Source organism: Pezoporus flaviventris, unplaced genomic scaffold (assembly GCF_033815535.1).
Source record: "Pezoporus flaviventris isolate CSIRO_AGI_PZ_B2104156 unplaced genomic scaffold, CSIRO_AGI_Pfla_v1 ptg000131l, whole genome shotgun sequence".
Lineage (NCBI taxonomy): Eukaryota > Metazoa > Chordata > Aves > Psittaciformes > Psittacidae > Pezoporus > Pezoporus flaviventris.
This window is the reverse complement of record NW_026892679.1, coordinates 1,823,367-1,847,533: the sequence shown is the minus strand read 5'-3', so window position 1 is coordinate 1,847,533 and position 24,167 is coordinate 1,823,367. Positions and strand designations below refer to the sequence as shown.

At 37.4% G+C, this 24,167-nt stretch overlaps 2 protein-coding genes across 12 annotated transcripts in view; one reads left to right on the top strand and one right to left on the bottom strand.

The window, feature by feature from the left end:
- RASGRF2 (Ras protein specific guanine nucleotide releasing factor 2) overlaps nt 1-22,880 on the top strand; it is a 280,188-nt gene extending 257,308 nt beyond the window's left edge. Inside the window, exon 28 of the transcript XR_009747680.1 lies at nt 22,867-22,880. The gene's annotated coding sequence lies outside the window, so the exon portion shown is untranslated. The remainder of the gene's footprint in view (nt 1-22,866) is intronic.
- SSBP2 (single stranded DNA binding protein 2) overlaps nt 1-24,167 on the bottom strand; it is a 182,143-nt gene that overhangs the window by 30,543 nt on the left and 127,433 nt on the right. For 6 of the 11 annotated variants that reach the window (XM_061478738.1, XM_061478735.1, XM_061478730.1 and 3 more), the window contains 5 exons: nt 13,803-13,862; nt 10,717-10,783; nt 10,458-10,528; nt 6,667-6,758; nt 1,150-1,198 (listed from right to left, as the gene is read on the bottom strand). In XM_061478738.1, the coding sequence (XP_061334722.1) occupies nt 1,150-1,198; nt 6,667-6,758; nt 10,458-10,528; nt 10,717-10,783; nt 13,803-13,862 (339 nt within the window). The remainder of the gene's footprint in view (nt 1-1,149; nt 1,199-6,666; nt 6,759-10,457; nt 10,529-10,716; nt 10,784-13,802; nt 13,863-24,167) is intronic. The other 5 variants (XM_061478737.1, XM_061478731.1, XM_061478741.1 and 2 more) reach the window with 1 other exon arrangement.

Sequence of the window (24,167 nt, the reverse complement as noted above, 5' to 3'; positions counted from 1 at the left end):
GTATATCAGGAGAAATCCAGTTGCCTAAGAATAATCCAGTTTTCTTCTTCATGATGACCTTTGCAATTATGCTTTCTAGAAGAGCCAGGGACCAATACTATTATATCAGATAAGAATTAAGCAACTGCACTGACAAAATATAAAATTATTTTGCAGCATCACCATCTTGCATGATGGTAGACAACTTGTCAGACAGCTCAGTCTTATAAATACGTCTATTACTGGACTTCTCTATTAATTTCACAGAATTAAAGTATTTCAGCTAGCCTAACATCCATTTTAGTTGAGTACATGCAGAAGAAAACTGAGGAAGAGTTTCAGCTGTCTTTTTTTAATCACCCTCCCCCCCCCCCCCCCCCCCCCCCCCCCCAGCTGTCATTAGTAGAATTAAATAATCAAAATTGAGAACAAGGCTAGAAAGAACCAGGCTAGTCCATTAAGCCAGACCCATCTTATCCAACTGCAAGTGCTAAAAGATGTCACATTTTAATACTAATGATGTATCATCACTGAATGAAAACTACCTTTGTGTTTTCTGAAGAAAATCCAGACCATTGTTGTTCATGTGGGATGCCTCAGCTTCCTTCAAGCTGTTTTTAGACTACCTCATTTTGTAGTTGCCATGAAATTCAATAGAGTTCACTGCTTTTTACAAAAAACATTGAGAAATGGCTGATTTATTGCAAGGAATTGCTCTGTGCTTCTGTATTCCCAGATTTAGAGCAGCAAAATGTGCTTTTGTTATGTAAAATACGTGAGCACCCATTGAGCTGTGTCTTTAAAAGCTGTGATTTCTGTAGATCTTGCTGGGCAGATAGTATTGACCTAATTCATCTTAGTGGTACTAAAGGAAACAAAAATGTATTTTGAATATACCTCAGGATAACTTTTGTGTTATGGAAGTGCTGTAACTGATGTGAAGATGCAGAGCTATTGTACACAGCTGGATATCTGCAGGTCAATGAACGCTCTGTTCAGATGTGTTCCACACTGTACCTGCTCTGCACTAGGGTGCACTAGGGTTACAGGAATATAAAGCATGCAGTATCCTGTTTGATGAATGAACTGGAAGGTTTTTCCTGGTGTACTGATGTGAAATACTTCCTTAAATATAAGATCATGTCTTATATATTTTAAATATTTACTTACAGAGTTGGCATTTGTTGGGTTTGGCCAAGGTCTACCACCCCCAGGACCCCTGTAACAGAAGATGTAAGATGAGACACAGAACAATCCCCATCTTCTAACCAGCTCTTATGGAAGCAAATAAAAACAATCTGTTTTCAGAGTAAGGAAGGATAGCTTTTTCGAAATAGTGTGTTTGTTTATAAACCATAACTACACCAAGTCATAACTGCTGTAGCAAAATTCCCAGCGTTGCACTACTATTATCATTTAATCAGTTTATGAGTTGATGAAAGATAATTTATTTATTGTTACAACCCTGCCACTCACATTTAAGATACTTTATTTCCCGACCCATTCTGATACTTCTTTGCTTTTCAGGACAGGACCTGCCAGAATGGCACCATAAGGAGTTCTTCTCCAATAGCCACACTGCCAGAGGCTGCAGAGGAGATGGCACAGTTTTGCATTGGTCCCAAACACTTGCAAATTTAGGAAGTGCCAGACATTCCCCTTTTATATTCTCAATGCGACAACAATTTGAAAGACATTGTGAGTGTGTGTCTCTTGAAGTGTTTTACTTCTGCTCGCAGAGAATTTAACTCTGTGTTACATATATGCAACATGTTAATATGGCACAGAAGTTTTGCAAAGCGTAAAAAACAAGTTCCCAAATTCTTGTAAGTTCTCACAGGAGATTTTTCCTTGTACTCTCTTAACCTTTTCTAAAATATCTGGAACAAGAATCACACAGTCCATGAAAGTCTGGTTATAGTAGAGGCAAAGGCAGGAAGGTACTAAAATAGCAGTGTAATTTCAGGCATAGGAACAGTACTCTTGCTTAGATAATACCTTCCTGAAGAATTGAAGATGAATGCATTTATTCAGTATAGCTTTAGAATACTGCAAGTATGGTAAGGTTTTATTAGTGAAAGTGATGGTAGTACATTATATACGCTTTGAGAAAACTTGTATTTTTAAAAGAAGAAGCCACATTAAATCATTGTTACAACCTCTATCTGACAATAATTACAATAAATCTCATGTATTAACAACTGAATACATGTGAGTTTGTACATACTTTGAACATGTTCAGAAATGTATCTAAAAACGGTTTGCTACTTGAGTAAGGCAACAGAAGTCACAGAAACACATAATATATCCTAGAGCAGTCAAAATGGAGATTTTAAACATCCTTGTTACATTTGACCCAAGTGGTGTACACATGATGAAGTGGCAGCTCCCCAACAAGAGGGACAAGAGTTTTCACAGCCACAAAAGCCTTTTGATAAAGACAACTCTGAGGGGACTTCAGAGGGATAGTAAGGGCAGGGAAGGGAAAAAAGGAGGAGCCATGTAGATAGAGGACGTTTTTTTCAGATCTCTTGCTGTTATTTTAAGATTCTCACTATTAGCTGAGCTCAGAAAAAATAGTTTGATGGTTAGGCTTCATCTTTTAACAGTCCCTTATGAGGGATCCAAGCCATATGGGAGGTAAAATCTCCATGTTTACAGTAATAACATCGCAATAACTGTAATTATTCCTGAGATCATTAAGAGCTTGTAGTTATTTATAAATAAGGCAAAATCACTTTTGGAAGGCCCTGACAACTCAGAGGCAGAGCAGATGACAAAACTTTCACATTTAGAATGGCATTTTGGCCCCTTCAGCTTTAGAAAAGCAACATTAGCCATCACAGCTTCCAGACATGGGAGAGTGATTTAAATATAGAGAAGAAAGCAGGCTTTATTAACGAGTTCAGGAAGTTTTCTATCTATTTTAGAGTCTTGCAAAACTAAAACCTATTAAGTAGATAAGTTGCCTGAGGGATTTAATATTGTATCCTGTGGTGGCTTTTTTTATTACATTGCTGATGAAACTATAAAGAAATTAGTTCAAACACAACTAAACTAAATCAAGTGAAAACTTATTTATTTGCACCGATTTTGGTTTTGGAACGCCTTTCCTGCTTTATTTATTGGGAGAAAAGGGAGGTGAAGCAAGAAAAGGGACTCAACAGTACTCATGCTCCTCAGGTGAAATGGTCAGCATATTCAAACATTCAAATTTTCAGCAATTCCTAAATATTACAAGGTGAAATATGAGGTGCTCCTTCCCCCGCACCAAAAAAAAAAAAAAACAACAAACCAAACCAAAACACCGTTTTTTGTTTTCCATATACAATATTTGTTTTATTGGATCCTACTTTTCAGAAGAGAGCATGGAACTGCACTTGGGATGGATAAAGAGCCAACCAAGAGCTTGTGGGTCAGGATTGAAGGAAGAGCAGGGACAAGGGACATTACAGTGAGGATCTGCTACTAGGCCACCCAACCAGGAAGGCTGAGGATAAGGTCCTCAAAAGGGAGATAGGTATAGCCTCATGTTCACAAGCCTCATGCTCATGGCGACTTCAACCACCCCAATATCTGTTAGAGGGTCAACACAGCAAGGCACCAGCTGTCCAGGAGGTTCCTGGAATGTGTTGGTGACAACTTCCTACTCCAAGCAATAGAGGAACCAACGAGGAGGGGGGCCTGTGTTGGACCTTATCCTCACATAGGAGGGGCTGGTGGGGAATGCGACGGTCCAAGGCAGCCTTGGCTGTAGCGATCATGAGATGGTAGAGCTCAAGATCCTCAGGGGAGTGTGAGAAGAGTGTGCAGCAAGCTCACTGCCCTGGACTTCAAGAGAGCAGACTCTGGCCTCTTCAGGAACCTGCTCAGTAAAGTTCCATGGGATACAGCCCTGGAGGGAAGAGGGGCCCCCAAGAAAGCTGGTTGATATTCAAGGATCACCTCCTCTGAGCTCAGGAGCATTTGCATTCCAACAAAGAAGTCAGGCAAGAACACCAGTAGGCCTCCATGGAGGAACAAGGAGGTCCTGGACAAATTCCAGCATAAAAAGGAGGCCTACAGAGGGTGGAAACAGCAACATAGCCTGGGAGGAATATAGAGAAACAGTCAGAGCAGCCAGGGATCAGGTTAGGAAAGCTAAAGCCATGACAGAACTCAATCAGCCAGGGATGTCAAGGGCAACTCAAAAAGCTTCTATAGATATATTGATGATAAAAGTTAAGATTAGGCAAAATGTGGGCCCTCTCCAGAAGGAAACAGGAGACCTAGTCACCTGGGATGTGGAGAAGGATGTGGTACTCAGTGACATTTTGCCTCAGTCTTTGTTCGCAAGAGCTACAGCCACACTGCCCAAGTCTCAGAAGGCACTGGGAGAATGAACAACCACCTGCTGTAAGAGAAGATCAGGTTCGAGAACATCTAAGGAACCTGAAGGTGCACAAGTCTATGGGACCTGATGACATGCATCCACAGGTTGTGAGGGAACTGGCATATGAAGTGGCTATGCCACTATCCATCCTGAGAAGTTGTGGCAGTCTGGTGAAGTTCCTGTTGACTGGAAACGTAACCCCCATTTTTAAAAGGAAAAAAAGAGACCTAGGGAACGGAAGGCTGGTCAGTTGGTGCCCAGCAAGATCACGGAGCAGATCCTCCTGGAAACTATACTAAGGCACATGGACAATAAGGGGGTGATTGGTGACAGCCAACATGGCTTCACTCAGGGCAAATCATGCCTGAAAAATTTGGTGGCCGCCTGCAACAGGGTTGCATCATTGGTGGATGAAGGAAGAGCAAATGATGTCATCTAGCTAGAACTCTGTGCAAAGCATTTGACACTGCCTGTAGGACATCCTTGTCTCTACACTGGAGAGAGAGGGATTTGATGGATGGACCACTCCATGAGTAAGGAATCGGCTGGATCATTGCACTCAAAAGAGTTGTGGTTGACATCTTGGTGTCAAATGTGATGAGTATTCCTCAGGGGTCTGTAGCACCTCTGCTCTGGAGACAGGCTGAGAGAGCTGGGCTTGTTCAGCCTGGAGAAGAGAAGGCTCCTTAAGGGGAGACCTTAGAGCAGCTGCCAGTGCCTAAAGGGGCTACAAGAAACCTGGAGAGGGGCTTTGGACAAGGGCCTGTAGGGACAGGACAAGGGGAATGGCTTTAACCTGACAGAAGGGAGACTGAGATGAGCTCTTAGGCAGAAGTTCTTCCCTGTGAGGGTGGTGAGGCCCTGGCACAGGTTGCCCAGAGACGTTCTGGCTGCCCCATCCCTGGCAGTGCTCAAGGCCAGGTTGGACGGGGCTTGGAGCAACCTGGTCTAGTGGAAGGTGTCCCTGCCCATGGCAGGGGTTGGAACTGGATGAGCTTTAAGGTCCCTTCCAGCCCAAACTCTTCTACGAAATCAGGAATATTTCTACTAACACTGGAAGTCTGTTCTCACCCCAAAACCCTGAACTTCTTTGTGTGACATTAAGTAACACAAATACATCTAGCAAAAGCACCAAATGGAAAATAGCTCTGATGATACTACAGATTACTCTGAGCTACCAAAATATTAAAATGATGACTGAGATACATGATTGAGTTAAGCCACAGTGACATGGAAATTTAGGCAGCCCTTACGAGGAGACTGACAAACACCTTTCACCTAAAAAGCTGTTGGAATTTGAAAATTTACTGGAAGTCATGGGCAGCTCTAAGTATCGACTTAGAAAACACTGTTGCAGATTCTGCTGGAAATCCATATGGTTTTTGTAGAGCCAAATACTATTAGCTTATAAAACACACATTTAAAAAAGCTACCTGTGTATTTTTTTCAATGCAATGCAAACAGGGGGCTTTGCTCTTTATTAAATGTTTAATTTGGATGCATTGACAGTGTCATAAAACATTATTATCAGTGTACCAGTTTCAAAATGGAGTGATTTATGAAATAGCTAACACTATGACTAATAGCAGCTGCATTTTATCTTTAAACTTAGTCCTATACTGCTGATCCTAGTTCTTGGAAAATAAAGTCTGAAGTTGCAGTTTCCAAAGGGGCAAATATAGTCAATCAGGAAATTAAACTCTGAGACGCAGTTTATGAATTGAAGTCAAAAAACAAAATCACTTTTTTTTTTCCTATTCAGGCATGACTGAGATATTCTTAGTGCTTGGAGACAGCACTGCAGGTCACACAGGCCATTAAAAGGTGCCAGTGAAATGCTAACACTGATCCCTGAAATTTGCAATTTTGTTCCAAAAACAGCATTTTTTCACAAACACATAAAACCTTACTAAAACAGGTTACACAAAGTTTCAACTTCAAACGTCATGGTAAAATACAATAAACATGTATTAGCTGTTTCAAAAGTAATCTGATAAGCATTAGTTATGATGGAGCAAGCAATTATTTAGCAGTACTACATTTGTGGAGTATATGCTTTTGGACTCAAATATTATCAATAAGTTCACAAGCTGGTTGTTGCTATTTTTTACAATAAGGACACTTTTTTAAATTGCAGTTAGTAGTCATCAAAGCATGTTACTCGTCAAAGCATGTTCTCCTTGTCTTATCCCAAATGTTACTTCTGGGTAATCCTTTTGTGGGTAATCCCCAACAAACTGCCATATCCCAAATGTTACTTCTACAATGAAATAATGATTTTTCTAAATATGGCAAGATTTCATTATTATACTTACATGTTCATTCCAGGCATCCCTGGGCCACCTAAAGCATTCAGTGGGGGTCTCATTGCACCTCCATAGTTCTGCAATGATAACCAAGGATCAGACTACCACAAAACAAAAAAAGAAAACCAAAGAGGAGGGGGAAAGAAAGGACAGCAGGTTAATGATATCCCTACATAACTGCTGACTGGACAGGCCAATGTAATTCATTCTTTCAGGAGTTTCCATTGTTCACTTCAAAAAATAACACTGTTAACCCCGCAAGAAAGACTTACAATACAACAGAAATAGACTAAGAATTGCCAGTTGTTTCAGGAGGAATTATTTACACATGCAGAAGTCAAGGCAATGGCCAGCAAGGGGCAGGCTTTATAACGTATTTAACTTTTATATAAAGGGAACTCATTCAAAATCAGAAACCTAGACTTAAATTCCAAATTTCTACATCATGGCATTTAAATAGAATTATTTTTAATTACATTTTGTTAAGATGTCAGTAAGTGCTTGCATAAAATTACACTATATCACTTTTATAACATACAGCATAATCATTAAATTTCTTTTCTAATCAGTCGATTCTAGTACTATAGTAAGTACAATGAATGTCATAGCACTGCTAACAAATGCACTGCCCAATGCCTACAAAATCTGAGTTTATGCTCTGACATTATGACAGAAGTTTAACTGTACTAGTTATGAGAAAAATAAATTATACCTATTTTCATTCAAAGGAATACAAGCAAAACAGTCTGGGAGTCATAACAGGCTCCCTGAACTATATTAATCCTGCTACATTTTTCTGATATTGCAAAAGAATAGATAATAGAAAATTCTCTACAATGGACAGCTATCTATTTTCGAAGAACGTGGGAATGAATAAGTAATTTTTTTTTAAAAGTAGGTTGTTGTTGCAGTCTGTTTTCCTCTAATAAAACCTATTTCATGTATGGTATAAATCAGACATGGTTTATAAGCTGCATAAACTGTATCAGTCATACTTATGGGTGTTCTCTAAATCAGTCTGATTCATAAAACCATATAAACATGAAGTCATGAATGGGAGAAATCCAACAATGATAGTCAAAGTGTGGGTCTGGTGATGCTTATATTTGACTGATATGATATGATCAGTTATCTAGAACTGATCTAGAAATGATCAAGAATTAGGAGAAAAGTTTCTGTTGCTGAAACAAAAACCCCAAACTAAAAAATCTCTTAATTGTTAGCAATACTGAAAGAGTTTCATCGATAGCTGGTTTACAAGAATACAACCAGAGGGTGCAAACGTCCTCTTCCAGACTCAGCAGTGATATTCAAGTTGCTGGTCATCAGTAACTACTTATCCCGCCTTTCTGTACCAGCAGGTAGACTGACTGGTGGCACAAGGTAGCCAGATTAACTCCTGTTTAACCTAAGTTATCCTAAATGATTTGCCTGAGCAACTGTAGAGGAGTAAGTGATGGCTAGTCAAAACAGCTGGGCACAGTGACAACCCCAGCTGGCAGTGCTGGATCTGGAAGAGAAAACAGTCTGACTAACAAGACAGCAGCTCTGTATCTGGTTTATTTCATTTTTCCATCCTCATGTGTAGGGCCAAGACATTCTCCCTGTTTGGTATCTCTGGTATCTCCCCTCTTTATCTTAATTCAGGAATCATTTGTGCGGATTCGGGTTAGAGATCTCTATGAAATCCCACAGGACTCAAAGAAACCTAATCAAATGTACTTCTAACTCTAACTGATGCAAATTCTAATCATATGTACTCCTCTGTCCTAAAATAAGAGCGCTTTCATTAAGGCTACCAATATACATGTTCCTTCATCTGCAGCTATACTCTCTACAGAAGTTAGTGCCCCAGTTTGCTCCTTACAGCTTTTAACTCTAAGTCAGCACCACCACTGTTTATCTGGCATTTGAATTATTTGGAAAAGTGCTCTTTAACATCAGGTGGCCAAAAGGAGACAGATTAGCTAAAACCTCTTACTTAAATATTGAAGATGACTTAATTCTTTTTGTCTGGAAAGCAGCAGGGAACGTGGGAGGCTCACCAGCAGATACAAAGGATGGGGAGAAGTAGTAGTCACAGACTGAGGGTAGGACCCCATTCATCTAACATAGCTGTATCTTGAAAAAAGCCTCAACCTAATTCTCTGAACTTCTTCATAAATTCAAGCATTTACAACTATCCACTTTTTTTTGTTTCCTGTTATTTAGTTTGAAACAGTCTAGAATCATAAAATACAAATCTCAGGTAAATTTTCTTTAAGTTTTCTAGCACATGCATGCTATATTGAACATAAGCATTTCTATATCAGCACATCAACTGTTCTGCAAGTTGACTGCCTGTGCAGCAAGGTAGCACAGCTTCCTACTACAGTCACACCTAAGTCAACTTTACAAGAGGATGTTAAAAGTAGGTGAGAGTCATCAAATTTTGTTTTAGAACTGTATTCTGAGAAGATCCTAAAGGCCAGAAACAAAGATAGATGATCCATTTACAGAAAAGATCAATTTGCAAACTTAAATTTTGTGTAGATTATATTTTTCCCCATTTTAAGAGGATGTTCAGTATAAGAGAGAAGAACCTTACAAAACCACTAGATTTTAGGAGACAGCAAAAATGTAAAAATCATTCTTGCAAAAATTGGCATGAGATTTGCCAGCTATGTGACTAATGGTGCTGAATAAAGTATCAGTTCAATCTCATATGGCAGCATTGCAAAGTTTCTCTTCCTACCTCCAAAAGGCAAGTGGCAAATATACTTCAGTGATACAAAAAACCCCAACAAATGTATTGAATAATATAATAATATTCTGTTGGTCACACAGCAGATATAGCATAGACTGCACAACTGATTTCTACCCAAGAAGACCCAAAACTGTAAAGACTTATGAACAGATTTGAAAAGCAAAGCTATTTAATAATTTAAAATTCAGTTGCTATTCCAAAGAATAAAGAACTCTCTAGAGAGATTATCTGAAATGGGGAAGTAAAAATGCAAAGTGTGGGCACAAGCAGCATGCTGTAAAACAAAATACTGGCAACACTGGTATGAAATACCACCACCTAAATCTTCTCACTGACAGCACTGACAAAACACAGAATAATATTCTGGATTCATATTTTAGGTACACATCAGAATTAATTTGTTTACTGCTGAAATGTAATACTGACAAATATCCACTCATGTTGATTTGAAGAAAAAGCCTATAAATAATTAGCACCTTGGAGAAGGCTGATTCTTGCAATGCAAGGTTGCTTTGGATGTCAGAAACAGAGCTAGGGAGATTCTTCTGATTGACAAGGGGGAGAAATGGCAGCATGAAATTCTAATTTTACATTAAAATCTCACTAGCAGTCCCCCAAAATATAGATCAACAGTAGATAAAAGAAAAACTTTACAGAATTTTGGGGGTATTTTTGGTACACAGAGTTTACCTAAGTTAGATATATCAATCCTTTCCTCCTAAATAGTATAATCAATTACGCTGGGAGGATGAGGAAACACTTGGTCTCCTTCACAAACGTCAGCCTACAATGGCTGTAGAACAAACAGAACTTTTCTGAAGTAAGCAAGGCAAGGGATTCCTCTTTTAATTTCAAATCCTAATTGAAATGACTGACAGTTTTATTTTAGACTTTGTACAGCCGCAACTCAGTATTAGCTTTTGTAAAACAGAAAGTTTATTTTAAAACAGGATTAGAAGAACAAGTCCTGGCCATCTTCAAGCTACTGAAAGCCAGAGTAACAGAGTCAGTATAGGCTTATCAATAAAAATGGGCATCTATCTGTGGAAGGTACCTGTGGTCCTAATGGAACCATTCCTCTTGGAGGAGTCATTCTCTGCATTGGCCCACCCATGTTTGGATGCCCTGCAAATAAAATTGTGCAGCTTAAAAAACCATGCAATACACAAGCACCTTCTAAAACAGCTTTAACATATCACTCATTTTTAATTAACAACAGCTTAAGAAGCTGCAGTAAGCTTTGAAGCAGGAAAAAAAACCACAAGTTTGAGAAGCCAGTGCTTTTGAACAGTCCGAATAATTATTTCATTCACCTTGCTGCCTTGTTGGGTCCATCCCACTAGGCAATAATGGCTGACTTCCTGGGACACCTCCAAGAGCCTGCAGGAACAGAAACCATGTTAAGAGCATACACTCCTTTGAAATTTACTTTAAAGATGCAATTGCCTAATTCGCACCTCCTCTGCCCACCCTTCACTTCATCTTACCTATTATTTAACCTCCAAACAGTGCCTTTTTCTTCGGTACATACCAATTTATCCCAAGCTTATACTGTTACAGTTTTCCTTTTTAACTTCCTTTTTAAGCATTATTTTAACATTTCCTTTCAGAAGTCAGGATGCAGACACGGATATCCTCCAAAAGTGAGCCGTAACTGAGCCAACTGTACAGTATTCAGAGTGTACAGATAGTGAGCTGTAATGTGGGGGATATTTTATCTTCCACTCTGCCTTACTCTTCTTGAAGGGCACCAATGCAAAGATAAGCTTATTATTCATATACAGGATATAACAACTGTCACAAAACTTGCTCCTAAATCTTGCCTTGATACATTAAGGTACATTGTGTTGTTACTTCACTTCTGGTCCAAATCAAACACATTGCTTTTATGTCCCCACATTTTAATCCAACTTTTGTGTTTATAGTAACTGAATTAGGTTTAAGGCTAACTTCTATAGTCTCTCACCTGTAGTTTAGTCGACAAAAAAGAAGTTTTTTTATGAATGGGTCTTCGTGGCTGATCCACCTAGCATTTCAAAACACCACCACATTTTCAGTGAAAATGTATCCAGATTGAGTAAATCTGTTACTTGAAAGTAATCTACTCAGGCAATACAGGCAATGCTTACTGTGGGAATGGGTAAATTACTCTTGAACAGGAAACACCACAGTAGTCTCGGATATATACAAAAGGGAACTTATCTGCAAATACTATAGAGTGCGTTCAACAAGAGGCAGGAAATTCACAATTAAAATGCACATTATTTCCTCTAAGGTAATACAGCCAAAAGGTACTGCACTGCAAGATTAATGGAATTCACAAATAATCTGCAATGATGTCATCTAAATCAGAGTTTTATATGTACTTCAAAGGCTTGAAGTTAGGATAATGGGTAAGAACAATACATGAAATGTATGGAGAAGTGTCAATTACCAGCAAAGCAGGAACTTGTCACTTCTGCCAAAGATGGACACAGAAGGAGAAGGAGGCATTTGCTGCTGTGAACACATGTGACCAAAGCCTTATCTCATGCAGTCATTACACTGTGGATCATTACATGAGGGACCACAGTTCCTTTTTAACACATCAGACTACTTCCCAAGAAAAACAAGTGTTCTGCACAGCACAGTGCATTGCCAACAGCAAATAACTCTGTAAGTCTTGATCTTGTAGGATATGATCAAGTACTGGAGGCAACCTAGGGGTATTCATGCCACACTCAGTACTGATTTTCCTCCTACAAAGCCTAGACTAGCTCAGATAACCCTTACACAGCACTGTACAGTGCTGTGCATGCATGTCCTATGTTACCTTCCTTGACTAAGAAACACAATCCCTACTTCAAGGCATTAAGGAATAAAATGATAGTTAACAAGAGAGAATTTTAACTCTGATTTTTTACTGACTTCCATCTAATCAAAATTTCAGCCTTAAAGCTGCACTACAGTAGTTTATTACTTCCACACATTGCCCATCTATACTGTAACTTAAATAATGTCAGTGTTGCTAAAAGCAGTAATTCATTGATGTGGCATAATGTAAGTGAATGGCAAGAGCAGTAATTCACTGAGATTATGTGATTATGTTACAGCTCTGAACTCAAAATATCACAATTTGCAGACAAAAGCACATCTGAAACTGAAACTGCAGGTTGGCAGTGCTTTCACAGCACTCACCAACCACATCCTGCTTCTACCTGCCAGCATTTACAGTGTTCAGAAACAGAAAAACAAAAGAATATGTGAAACCCAAACACTGGAGTGTTTTTGGCTAAGGTATTACTGAGAAGTGTAAAAATAAATAAGATATTTTGTACTGAGTTATAGTATATCTGTAGCAAAGATTTAACTGATGCTTCAGTTGTCCCTTGATGACAACTGAATTAACCTTCTGCAAGGTTAATTAAGTCACCCGTTTCCCTTTGTGAGAAGCAGCTGTGGTACAGGTAACTTAACCTGCTCCTAAACATCATCGTGTTTGATGTAGGGGAATATCTGAAGATGTCTTGGCACCTGGTATGCGCAGTCCACTCAAATTTAAACTTCATGCTTTCTGATAATATGCCGGTGCTAAAGATAAGTTTGTTCAGGTGTTATACAGACCCAAAAAATAGCCAGCTCACTGAATTGTGACCAGAAATTTGGACCTGGAGTCTAAGTTGGACCAAAACACCCATTCCATCTATCTTATGACCTTTCCCAATATCTCCTCTAATTTCTTCCTCTATCTGCACCAAGGAGAACCTAAAAATACAAATGCTATCTGCTTTCAGAACCAAACAGCAGCTTGTAACTCATTCCTGTTACGCTGTCATGCATATCCTTTTTGGAAATGAGAGAAATTGGGAATTTGATGATTTTATCAAGACTTCAGTGTCTCTAAGAGCCATAAAGCACTTCACAGTCTCTCCGTCTCACCAATAATCTTCATATTTACTAAGAAATAAATATACTTCATATATCCAACAAAGATTAGGAGAGAGGGATGCATTTTACATAGAATTAAGTAAAAAATATTCTCAGAGCTAACTACTTGATGGGTGGTTAGGAACTTTAGAGAGTGTAACAATTATGGGGACATTCTGCCTCCATCTCAGAGGAGGCAGCACTGACTGGAGGTTAATGCAGCACAGCACAAGGCAACTACATACTCCCTCTGCAAAAAGGCTTAGCTCACAATTTTGAGGCATAGACAATAATTATGCATAGGAAAGTCAGCTGGGAGTGGCATGGCTGCACCTTATCAAAATGACTAATGGTCAGATAAAATGCAGTGGGGAAGGACTGAATGAGTTTTGTAACCCACAGGTCCTTGAGAGCCAACAAGACAACATTCCCTGTCCCCACCACTGTACCATCCATCACCCTGGATGATAATGCATCAGTGATAAACTCTTACCTGATTAGGTATTCTTAAAGGTGGCCTTGGACCTCCAGGGTACCGAGGAGACATGAAAGGCTATGAAAAACAAAGAAATACTGTTAAATAATTCAACATAGTTTGCAAATACCACATTGAGTCATTGGGTGTATGCCTTGTGCCATGCTCATACCTCAAGCATCCAGCTTAAATACTTCCACAGAGCATTCAGTACATTATTCCACAATGTTTTGCAGAACTAAATAAATTTTGAGATGCATCTATTTAGAACTTTGCTACAGCACTTGTGAATGCAGAATATAAGCAATGCATTAACAGTGTAGAATAATAAACTATTTAGATCACATAATCACACACCTATACTTTCCACTGCAGAAGGGGAAAAGAAACGAACCCTGCAATAGAAAACAAAAATGTTCTTGGAAAAGTAAAGAGGTAAGTAATAGCATAAAAATTCACAAATACTTTCCATTCACTTTTTCTTTATAATACAGTAAAATGTAATACAAGATTGTGAAGACACAGATTTCAAGTTTATGTTGTTCCATTAACAATATTAATTCAATGTTGCACTTGTCCCATCCTCCATATGCAACTCCACGCTCACGCAGTACATCTCCTCTCTCAAAGCCAGATTTATACCGCAAATCTGTCATACCATCCTGCAACTTGTGAAGTTCTAGTGTCGCTTGATAACTACTATACTACATGATTCACAGCCCATGTGACAAAGAAGGTCAGTGTCTTATAATAAAAATATAGTGGTACCAGCAAATACATTTAACATCTCTACTTATTCCACCCTAAAGTGTGACAATAATCTAGAAATCTAAATAGCCAGGAGGTTAGTGGCAAGTGTGAGATCTACATACAGGAAAAAAAGGGATAAACATCTGACTAAACAGATGATGAAGAGGAACATTTTGGCAAGCAAGCGTACCTATAACTACAGAAGAAAATGAAAAGCTAAAAGTATGCTCTGACTGTGAACACGGGGACAAAAAGACTGACTCTTTGTATTGCAAAAGAGCTCACTTCTGTTCGTGACACTGCCACTGGAGACAAAGGAGAGATAAAGGAAAGGAGTCTGCTGGGACTGCCCAGGAGCCATCTCTAATAACAAAGGAGCTACTGCACTTTTAAACCCACTCTTTGGTGTCTCTTTGGAAAGAAACAAATATAACTACACAGGCATCATCTAGTTAGTGTAGCTATGGACCAATGAATGGCGTATTTCAGCTCCATCAGCACTACTGCGTTATAAACTAAAATGCCAGTGAAAAATCAATGCTAGTAATCATGTATTAATAGTAGCAATAGCTAGCAAAAGAATTATTTTACCAATAATTAGTAAAGGATTTTTTCCTATTATCTTGAATAAAAAAATTAATAGATCCTTTCACATCTTAGAATCAGATGAAAGCTGAAATAATGTAACCTATATAAACATGAATTCAAAATAGGTACTAGAAAGCAATTTTATATACAGAGGATTTACAAACTGAAGAAGACAGTTCACTGACAATTGAAAAAAGATTATTAAAAAAGGTATTTGAAATTCTGTGCTACAGAAGAGGGAGCCTTCCTTCATGCCCTTTCGCTGATGGTGAGAATCTCTGATAAGAAAGAAAAAGAAATTAAAAAGCGTTCTGCATGTGGTGAAGGCTGTAAACATGCAGGCCCTTGTAAAGCAGTAAAAGCATGAGAAAATTATAATTTCAACAATTTCCATAAAGGTCAACCTAGTGCATTATCTGGGCTGCAGCAAGATACTCTGGAGAGCATCTTAGATTTGCCTTACCTCATTCAGCAAATGAAACCTTAACTTTATTTACAGTTGTTCATAAAAGGGAAATCAGCAGTGTCTCTCAAGTCAACCATATCTTAATATAGAATCACACTACTAATATTAGTATATAACCGTGTGTTATTGGCAGAACATTGCTCCTTTCAAGCACAGTGTAAACCTACTTGTCCCTCTCTCCCCAGTGGGTTCACCTTTCTATGCAGTTTATAAAAACATCCCAAACTGTACTTTTTTTTCACAGAATTGAAATTTTATTAAAAACAATGACACAAATACCCCAGTACAGTAACAAGAGAAAAAAGCTTACTAACAGAAGTCACAACTTCACTGTTCAAAAGATGGTTTCCGATGCCTGACAGTAAGCCTGTATGGTTTGATTTGCCGTGACCTGATGTGAGTAGCCACCTCAGATTTTTGAGAAGGTCTGGCTCCAGGCAGGTCTCAAGCCCACTAACTTAAAACTGGTGGTCACAGTTGGTCAGTGTAGCACTTGTCTTCTGAAGACAAAAAACTGATTCTTCACATGTTTAAGAAACAAACATTTCTTCCTGCTACCTCAGACTTGTGCCAAATCAAAATTCAGCACCTGTATACTGGAAAACCTGTAATGGATTCCCACACTAAATTCTCTCCTTATTTGCCTCAAAAGTTCAGTGGCGGAAGTAGACAGGTGCCATGCCAGTGAATCAAAGACTTCCTTGCTCACCCCAGCTAGCAGAGAGGAAGAGGGCTGTCAGCAATAGTTAAAAAAGCATTTCTTCCACCTAAAGATTAGATGCATATGACTTATAAAAAAAAAAAGTAATATCGTATGCTATACTCATAGATTATGATTATGTATTGTACAATATATAAAACCATATATCATCCTACATAAAAACGTAATACATATAATAATATATCATAATGATATATAAGTGTATGGTATTATGCGCTATGAAACTAAAATAATAATTTATAATAATGAAAAATTAAAAAATAATCAGTATTAAAGTAGAAAAAATAAGAAAAATGCCAAAAAATAGGAAATAAAATTAAATAATACAACAACTTTAGCCATTAGGTAGGAAGAAGACAGAGTGGAGCAAAAGATTATCTCCCAGAGCCTCTCTGTGCATAAGGATACTCTCCAAATATATCTGGCATTTCAGGTCCAGATTCTGCTTAAGATGTTGCAAAGCCTGTCTATGGGAAACCAGTCTCTCAAAGCTGATCTGACTAGGGCAGAAGAGTATTACCAGAGTGGCTCCCTTCGACAGTAATTTCCAGAGGCTGAAATGGCTCTCAAGGGTTTCCAGTCACCACTGCAGCCTTTCAGTCACTGCCACAGGGACATTATGATGAGTACAAGGAGGTGTAAACAACACTACTACACACCATCCTCAGCTACAGTTTACTTCTCCAATGGAGTTCAGGAACTGATACATATACCAGTGTATTAAACACTCCCCCCCCCCCCCCCCAAACAACAACAACAAAAACCAAACAAAAAAACACAAAACCAAAAACAGAACAAAAAAACTCACCAAAACCAAACCCCAAACAAAAAAACAAATCAAACAAAAAATTAACAATGAAGTAAAACAAAAACAGCAAACAAACAAAAAAATGTATATAGAAAAGAATACGAAGAAAACAAAAGAACAGCAAGAATGTCATCTCTAAGCCACAACTGAGCTGGAGATGTCACCAGCGTTTGAAAACGCCAATGAAACACATCTGTGAACATCACTATAGTGTAATTTCTGCCTTCAGGTATAAAATTCAGTAATTTTGTATCACAGGAAGCATCCTGAAGGCTGCTGTTATGCAGAAGCTTTGGTCTAAAGCCAGAAGTCTTTATTATGCAGCAGCTTTGGTCTAAAGTGGGTGAAAAAGAAGCCAGAGAAGAAAAAACTTTCGTGCAGTTACTGCAGACTATATGGACCATATCAACTTAAAGAGGAAGAAAAGCCCACCTAAAGGAGAAAATTACTAAAAAAGAATATTTAAAAAATACTAAAAGAATACAGACTACACAAAATAAAATCAAGAACAGAAATGTCAAATTTAGTAAGCTCCCTGCTCTTACTTATAGCATCCTATCAAGCTGAATTGTTAAAAATAAATTCTTGTTATTGTTAAACAATTGCAACAATTGTTGTTGTTGTAATTGTTAAAAAAAAAAGGTCTTGTTAAATACAAGAACTGTGTAATTATTACTCTTGTCTTTTTTTAGTTGTTTGGATGATTCTAGAATATGGTGTGGTTTAGCTTTCTTGTAACTAATACCAGTAGAATAATAGAATTTTAAAAGACAGTGTTCTACTAAGTATGACAGATTTCAATAAATTTATTTATATTTACATTTACTTCCCTTCCAAAAGCTGGGGAAATAATTTACTTCCTTCAAAATATAGTGGGTTTTTTTTGCATTGACATTTTCATCCTTTTTCTACTCATTTAGTTACATTTATCAACCATGTTTTGTCACAGATAAATTGCAAAATTTACAATAATCCACAGTCAAATGACCAATCCTAAATATTGCTCACATTTCAATTCCTACTGAGACTGAATTCCTGATGAGATTGAATTTACTGTAAATATCCATATCTATTCCAATACATACATATTACATGATACCCTATGAGTTGTTATACTGGATACCACAACTTTATGTAAAAAACACACACACATCAGGAAAATACATAAATGTAGTTCAAAAAGAATCACTGCAATTACTGAGCATGAGTAATGGGGAGGCTGCACGTATCTGCAAACTGTAGAATACCAAGAGCCAACATGCTAAGGAACAAAGCCTGGGCTGAGGAGTACAAAATGGAATGCATATCACTTAAATAAGAGAACCCTGTCACCATGGCATGAAAAAACCCCACCTTTTTCAGGTAGGGTAGCTTAAAATAACAACGCTCATCAAGATTAGATTCACATGAATGTCTTCCTAGGTAGGGGTACCTAAACTTTTTTTCAACTCAAGAAAAAAGTTTTTTGTCTGGTCAAAGCAGGACATAAGGTATGTTTTCAAGCACACCACCAGTCTGGTTTAAAATTACTACATTTAAGGACACTGCAGAAAGCAGGGCAGTAGCTCAACCAGTCCCAAACAGCTCTATGCAGACCTGGAAGAGGATGCCCATGCCACACTCTTACTGCATGCTTAGGAAAGCAGAGGAAAAGGTTCTGCTCGCACCAGAGTGCTCTACAGGGCTTTCTCAAAACACCCCTAAATTCATGATCTTAGAAGCAAACAAATCCAAGTAATAACTCTCCTTCAGCATTCTTTTTTTTTTTCTTTAACTTTCATTATCAAATTTAGATTACTCTCAGAATGTATGTGTCAACACCATGAGAGGAGCACAGCAAGACTACACCACAAACTAAAAAATACAAGGTGAAACACAGTTTTAGCACTGGAAAAGACGAAAATGGTATTAACTGGTTTGTATAATTCAGTCACCATAATCAGCGCAAGCTCTAAATACCATGTATCACTAGAAGCTGAAAATGGAACCACAGACTTTCTTCGTGCACACTATGACAAATTATTTAAAATTAATTGTGCTCCTACTTGGAGATCAGGTATTTTAAGAGGGTCCAAGCTGCCAGCATCAATGTCATAAGCCAGACAGGAATTCTCATAATGAGCAAATCTCTTCATTTATTCATTTAAAGTTCTAAGTGATAAGAAGTGAAACAAACAAAAAATCTTTGTTCTCCTCTCCTTCATTAAAAACAAATTCAATTGCCAAGTGATATATTCTGTCTCTGAAAATTCAAATAATATTTATCTTTTCTCATTTTCAAACTATTCCTGGTTAAAAGGGTTGGCATCACTTAAATATTTGTAGTTCAAATGGGAAGAAATAAGACTATGAAATATTTTTATTTCATTTTTATATTATGGTAACAGTATTGAAAAATTACTAGGAAGAACATTTTAATGTATCTCCTTAAGACCCATGTGTTTTATAAAACGGTTTAGAAGTGCTTTACAACTACCACTAGCTTTGTGCTTCCATGCTCCATGAAATGGGTTTTGTACTCACCATAAAGTATGTGTGAACTGAATTTATCCAAGTTAGTTGACAATTCATATACTTCCATAAATTTAGTTTACTCTATGCTTTTCTTGTGGACATCTCCATCAACAGCAACAGTCATTGCTGTGTATAAGACACTCTTCATTAACATGTTTTAATTCTAACCAGGGCTAAACTAAATTGGCTCTCCATGACTCTTGCCCTGACACAGGCTGCTGATAAGCACAAATACGTAACTTAACCTCTGCAAAGCTCAGACAAGCTACCATAAATTCAAACAAAAAATTATTTTCCTATTCAACTGCATTTTACTGTTAACTTTAAAATCCTTCTTGTCCGCCTTTGCTCCCCATGTCTACAGCAGTGTTAGAGGTCTTTATTTTATATTTTGCTAAATCATTTTGGAGATGAAATTTGGGTTACACACTATACATCTTGTAATCCACCAGTAGAAATCAAACTGTTTTCATCTGCACTATTTCATGTGTTATAAAAAAATTGTTAAGAATCTCAGCATTGAGAATGATTTCCTTCTGAACTGGCCTTTCCTCATGATCTAACATATTTCCAGGAGCAAGTTCTTCTCTGTTCTTCAAAGTCTCTGAAAAAAATAACTTCTGTATTTATGGTTTTCTAAGAGCAGCCTGACATGCTTCAGCAACCTATAAGCAGCAACAGTAAGAGGTTTGATTTAATTTAAAAGTATGGAGCAATTTTTTTTTTTTTTAAATCTAAACGCTTTCTACAGACATCTAAATATTCCAAAAGTTACAACAATACTAGTATTTCAAATGAACTGAATGCTTTATCTCTAGTCAAGAAATACAGGAGTCACTGCACCATACAAAAGAATGCTTCAATACCTTGCATGGTCGGCATAGAAAAATGGAGAAACTAAACCTTTTCCTGAAACAAAACCAAAACCAAAAGAAAAAAACCACAAACACCACCCCCCAAACCAAAACAAAAATATTTTGCCCCTAGCTAAACAAGTGGGAGGGAGAGGTTCTAGGTTCTGCACAAGGAAATTAATGGATTTAAAAAAAAAAAAAAATAGAAGGGCTATTACCTACATGCATTTTAAAACATGTTAACGGTTCTTACTTAAATTTCTATTGAATGCAAATACTACAGAAAATAAAGAGTATTTCAAACCTTACAAGCCAAAACTAAAGCACCAAGAAGCATAACCTCTTCAGAAAACAAACCATGCTTTTAGAAATCAGACATCATATGCACTGAGCTTGACAGAGGTTTTCTTCAAATTTAGTAAACCTTCTATTGACCCCTAATTATAGTAAATGACTGATTTTTTTTGGAACAACTTTGACAATGACAAGCTGGAGTTTGTTATTCCTGCTGTTAAATTTAATAAATATATTATTTCAAAGCTACATGGATTATCATCATTCCAGGATTTTGCCTTCAAACCCACTCACTTGCGGCTCATGTAAAAAGGAAGAGTCAGACTAAGACGGGAACTTGAATTAACCTCAGCAGAAGGAAGCATCATACATGAATGACGATCTTTCTCCCTACTTTACCACTTCAGCAGCAATTATAACACCAAATTTGGCATATGGTCAGTACCCATAAAATTCTGAAGGTTATCTCCCAGAGAATGTGAATTTTCAGGATAAGATTCTGAAGTTCAGAACCGATCTCCTAGGGGAATGACTCGTGCCCAATTTCACTTCTTCCCCCTGCTTCACAATTAGCAGTGGGTCTGTGGCTGTGTGAGGTGCACTTGTGGAAGAGGAGGCTGGGGAAGCATGTGCTCAGAGTTTATTTAGCTACTCAAGCTGAGCAGTTTTAATTATTCTAACAGTTGCAAGCAGCAAAACCATTACCACAACTGCAGAATGGAACTATCAAAGCCAGCAGATGTTGGACACCTTTATCTTTTTTTAAAGTTGACTTTATTCCTGGTATTTAGAGAAAATGAACAGAAAAGAGTGGAATAAACACAAACTACTTGCAGATCTTTCTAGATGATAATCCCTTCTCACATAGTCTAAAAAGTCAAAATAATTTTTTAAATTAAGATATTTTAAAATGCAGTGTGATACTCACAAGGACAAAAATGTGCAGATCCAAATGCTGCAAAGAATTAGAAATATATACATAATTTTATGCACTTGAGTGTTCCTTGTGGGTGCCAGTCTGCTATACTGGGATGGATGCATTTACAAACAACAGAGATATAAAAAATACAGTAAAACTCTTCTTACTAACATTAATTATATAAACGCAGAGTGAGGGGGAAATCCCCTCTAAAATCTATTTTCAAAGCTTTTCAAGGCCTACAAAAGCTGCTAGCTTAACTCAAAAAACTGCCTTTGTAGCTTTGGTAACATTTCATTTGCTCACAGCAATGTTTTAACAATCCATGATGCTTTTCAGACCTCTGGGACTTCAGTGTACCCCTTCTGCTCAGGGCCAATTCTTTAAATTTTCAGTCCTTCACCTGCAATTATTTATTCTTCTCTGCTGGAATTCAGGATGGCTGTGAACATATAGCAAATCCAGCAAATTTTTCAGTAATTTCAGTTAATTTTTAGTGACTGGAAATTTTAGTTAAAAAAAAAGGGAAAAAAGTACAAGGAATCCTGGCAAAAGTGGGACAAACATAAGGACCAACACTGAAAGGCAAGTGATGAAGCAGGACTGTTAACCAAGTATGGCTGTTTCAAGATGGGGGATAAAATTTGCAAAAACAGGAAACTATGTGAACTAGATGGTCACTAAGGTCCCTTACAACCCCAAATATTCCATGATTCTAAGTGAATATTAAGGGAAGAAATAGTTGAAAGAGTTCAAAGAAACAAAAATGTTTTTAAATCAATACAGATACACATTATGGTCTTACAAAGACCTGTCTGAGAGATGCCTGCATCTTCTAGCTTTAGTAAAGTAATTTAGCAGCTGGAATTCGGAATCTTCATTCCTTGTGCAAACAATGACCCCTTGGTGGACAATTCATAGAATCAACACAGCCATTTCAAAATGGCTTTAAAGGGTCACTGGAGGATTTCTCCCTCCTGGAGTTTTTTTACTGCTGGATGCTTGTTCAAATAAGCAATCTTTGAGGATGCTGTGCAAGTGTGAAGCAGCTGAGGCAGAGGATCACGTATGCAGCACAATCATTTCCAGGAGACTAATATATGTGAGCTCGTTTAAAAGGAGTGTAAGGACTGGGGCTGGTTTAACCCCAGATGTCACAGAATCAGAGCAGATATATAAAGGTACCATCTGTATTTCTTTGGGAGACTTTGACCAGTGACTTTTTAAAACAAAGTAGATATTCTATGCTTCCCTTTGCTCAATTATCATTCTCCTTGCTAGTTTTCTTAGGAGTATATAGCAAAGATTTAACTGTTTTCCTCAAATGCTGCATTTTACAAATCCATAATAAAAGCTCTGTATTTAAAATACGTATAATACCATGACTTTACTATACATATTGTAAATGTAAGTGTAAATTTAAGTAGTAAATTATAAAGATTTTTACAAACCCATTTTCTTTTTAAATATAAATAGTTCACTATTTCTGTTTTAAAATGCAAGAAGCAAATACGGTCATTGATTTAATTCAGTAACTTTGCTTACTTTCAGTAGCTAAACTTTTTTTTTTCTTTTTTTTTGATAGCAGGCAAGGAGAGAAATGGAAAAGTTCTTTTAGCTCATGTGTCTTACTGTAATGATGCTCTCCTAAAGCATCAGATCTACTAAGGCACAACAAGGCTAAAAATAATACCTTAGAATAATGTGGACTGAGCTAAAATGAAAGTAAGTGCCACTAGATGGCATGACAGCCTTACATTAAGGGGTTGGGTTTGGTCTGGGTTGTTTTTTTTTTACTCCTTTATGTAAGAGGAATATGTAACATATGTGTTTCAAACATGAATGAAATGAAATGAAAAATGTTGACACATTTTTCCCATGCCATGCCAAGTATATCTCATGATCACAAATTGGTGAATGAAGCAAACTACTTGACAATTTCTTTAGAAATTATATGCTCAATGGAAATAAGGTTTAGTGGCAAGCTCAACTAGAAGAAATTTTAATAAATCTGCTAAAAACAAAGAAAAGTATTGCATTTAAAAGAACAAGTGCTTTATTTTGTATATGGAAAGGTATAGTCAGTGGAAGAATTTAACTTTTTTTAAAATTACCATATTAAGTGAACTGTCAATTATAAAACAGCCTGCTGTCTTTACACCTCCGTTGGCACTTGCTGAGTTAACTCTTCAGCAGTGTCTCTCACGTGAGTTAAGTAAAAGCCCAATGTTATCTGCCCAAGTGCCTTTAAAAAATAAACAGGTTCCTTAGGCAGATGCAGACATAGCAAACTTTAGGTCAACCATGTAATAAAAGATGTGAAGATAACTGGGGTTAAATTAAATAGGTATTTAAACGTTTCTCACAATTGCAGTGCAGAACCAGAGTCAGATATTCAGCTGTACCAGTTGTCAGTAACATGGAGAAACATGACGAAAGCCACTCAATTAGAACCTAGAATTTTGAAGC